Genomic DNA, 2,433 nt, shown 5'->3' with positions numbered 1-2,433 from the left:
CATTATTTATAAAAGGAAAAGTAGAGGAAGGTGAGAAAAATTAAAGAGGAAGGAGGAGGTGAAAAAGACAGAAAAAAGAGTCAGTAACAGAAAGAGTCAAAAATGAAAAGGACAGAGAGCAATACAGGGAGACAAGAGACCAGACAGAATTATGCACAAAGATGATACAGAGACAAAGTGAAAAACATAGAAATACATACTCAGGAACACACTGGAAATAATAAATGGTGAGATAAGGGGTTTATTTTCAAGGAATGATATCTCTATTTTGAGGCATTTAAAGAACTTGCCACCAAATAATTTTAAACTTTAGTAATTTTTGAACTATAGACTTCCGGGGTTCTATATGCACATAATCTAATGCAATGCTTATTTAGGCAATGCCTAAGATAAGGCTATCTTGCCCTAACTGTTGAAATAACTCCGAAGGCTACAGCTGGCCTGCAGTTTCCCATCTGGCTTGCATCCACAGGAGGGGTAGGTTTTTACCGAATGAGCTCCCTCTGCGACTCTCCTCCCCAGTATCTTTCCCCGTTTTTCATTCACATGTTTTCCATAAACAAAAAAAGATAATTGTATTCAGCAGGGTTCCCTCCCCCACCTACCTTAATGGAATATGGAATCCCAGGCTTCAAGAAAAGAGGAGTAGCAACCAAACTCAGTTTGTAGGGAGAGAGGACGTATTCGATGCCAGGTACTTCTGCCTCTTCAGAAAATCCACCTAAGGTTATGACAAGCATTATGTTGACATTTTTTAGGAGTATAAGATCTGTGCACATATCTATTTTGTCTCTATATGGCTCCACAGACTGATTCATTCACCCACTCCATTCTTGCTTTCATTCATTTACCAGTAGTAACTAGGAGGTGGCTCTTGGTTCAGAGGGCCAATGCAGAGCAGAGTTTTCATCTCAGGAGTCTCTGAAGTCTTACGTACGAGGCTTGTAAGCAGAGAAGCCCTTGCAGGAGTAGAACAATAGGACTGAACTGAGGAGGAATGTGAGGAAGGGATACTGCTTTTCATCAGTGGCCTGAGTTTCAGCTGAATATGCTCAAGGGATTGAGGAGAGAGAGAAAGGGCAGGCCAGAGACTGAGCCTTACAGGGGGTTCACTGAGCACAGGGATGTGGAGAGACATGGAGAAGAATCAGAAAAAGACAGCTTGATGTAGAGGGAACTCTGACGGTCTACTGCAAAGAGCCCAATAGTCTTACCCCCAGCTAAAAATTAAGTGAAACTAGTAAGAATAATATATGAAGCTGTAGTATCCCCAAACTCCTTTCTGAAAATTATATCTCTAATGCTCCCTATACATATCCTACACTTCAGCCAAACAGGATAATCTGCTATCCTCAAAGATCAAGCTTCACTGTCTACCCTTCTTAGTTTGCCCTCTCCACGGAGGGTGCCCTGCTTCACCCTGTCATCCCTGCCTCAAAACCCTACTTGTCCTTCAAGACCGTTCATCGTCTTCATGACACTCTTTTTTTTTTTTTTTTTTTTTGAGACAGGGTCTCACTCTGTTGCCCAGAATGGAGTGCAGTGGCATGGTCACAGCTCACTGCAACCTCACACTCCTGGACTCAAGCAATTCTCCTGCCTTAGCCTCCCGAGCAGCTGGGACTACAGGCTCTTGCCACCTTGCTCGGCTAATTTTTCTATTTTTTTGTAGAGATAGGGTCTCACTCTTCTCAGGTTGGTTTTAAACTCCTGAGCTCAAGCTATCCTCCCACCTTGGCCTCCCAGAGTGCTAGTGCTCGGATTACAGGCATGAGCCACCATGTCAGGGCAACGACACTGCTCTTGGTTGTTCAACAGTCATCTAGAAGCTCACCTTCCTCTGAAGGTTAATAGCATTAAACACTTTGCTTAGAGAACATATAAGATTATTTCTTGTAACAGAGTTTTTTATTTACCTATCTTACGCCTGATGCTAGTTCGTAAACCACTTAAGTGCAGAGATTACAAATCACTAATGTTTGTAAGCCTGTGTGTTTAGCAACACTCTTTGAATATCTCATAAATATTGCATAAACTGAATTTATTTGAAATAAATTTGAGGAAAAAAAGAAAAAATAACATTAAAATAATTTTGAAAACTTCAGACTTTAAGAAGCATTTAGTTCAACTCCATCATTGTACAGAGGAGACTATAATAATGATAATAGTAATAGTTGTATAGTACTTTATCAAACATTTTTACAAATGTAATTTCATTTTGGTTTTGATTCTCACTAAGTGAGAACTCTGGGGTGCCAGATGTTCAAGCTAGATAGCCTGCAGAGCCACTTTGGTTATGAATTGGGTAGTGTTATACCATTTTTGCTGTGGAGGGAATAGGGACCAAATTGCTTGCCCAAAGAGAGGCAGAGCTCTACTCCCTTTTTATAATGGTACAAAAATATACTTTTTATAATAACATAAAAAGTAAAA

General features: G+C 40.3%; 1 protein-coding gene across 1 annotated transcript in view; it reads right to left on the bottom strand.

Annotated features, from left to right (window-relative positions):
• Positions 1-2,433, bottom strand: part of C5 (complement component 5) — a 106,240-nt gene that overhangs the window by 84,455 nt on the left and 19,352 nt on the right. Inside the window, exon 6 of the mRNA XM_012664385.1 lies at positions 606-769. Coding sequence (XP_012519839.1) covers positions 606-769 — 164 coding nt within the window. The remainder of the gene's footprint in view (positions 1-605; positions 770-2,433) is intronic.

This window comes from Propithecus coquereli, unplaced genomic scaffold (genome assembly GCF_000956105.1).
Source record: "Propithecus coquereli isolate 6110/MARCELLA unplaced genomic scaffold, Pcoq_1.0 Scaffold89, whole genome shotgun sequence".
Taxonomy (NCBI): Eukaryota; Metazoa; Chordata; class Mammalia; order Primates; family Indriidae; genus Propithecus; species Propithecus coquereli.
Note: the sequence above shows the minus strand (reverse complement) of the source record. Positions and strands in the feature narration are given on the sequence as shown.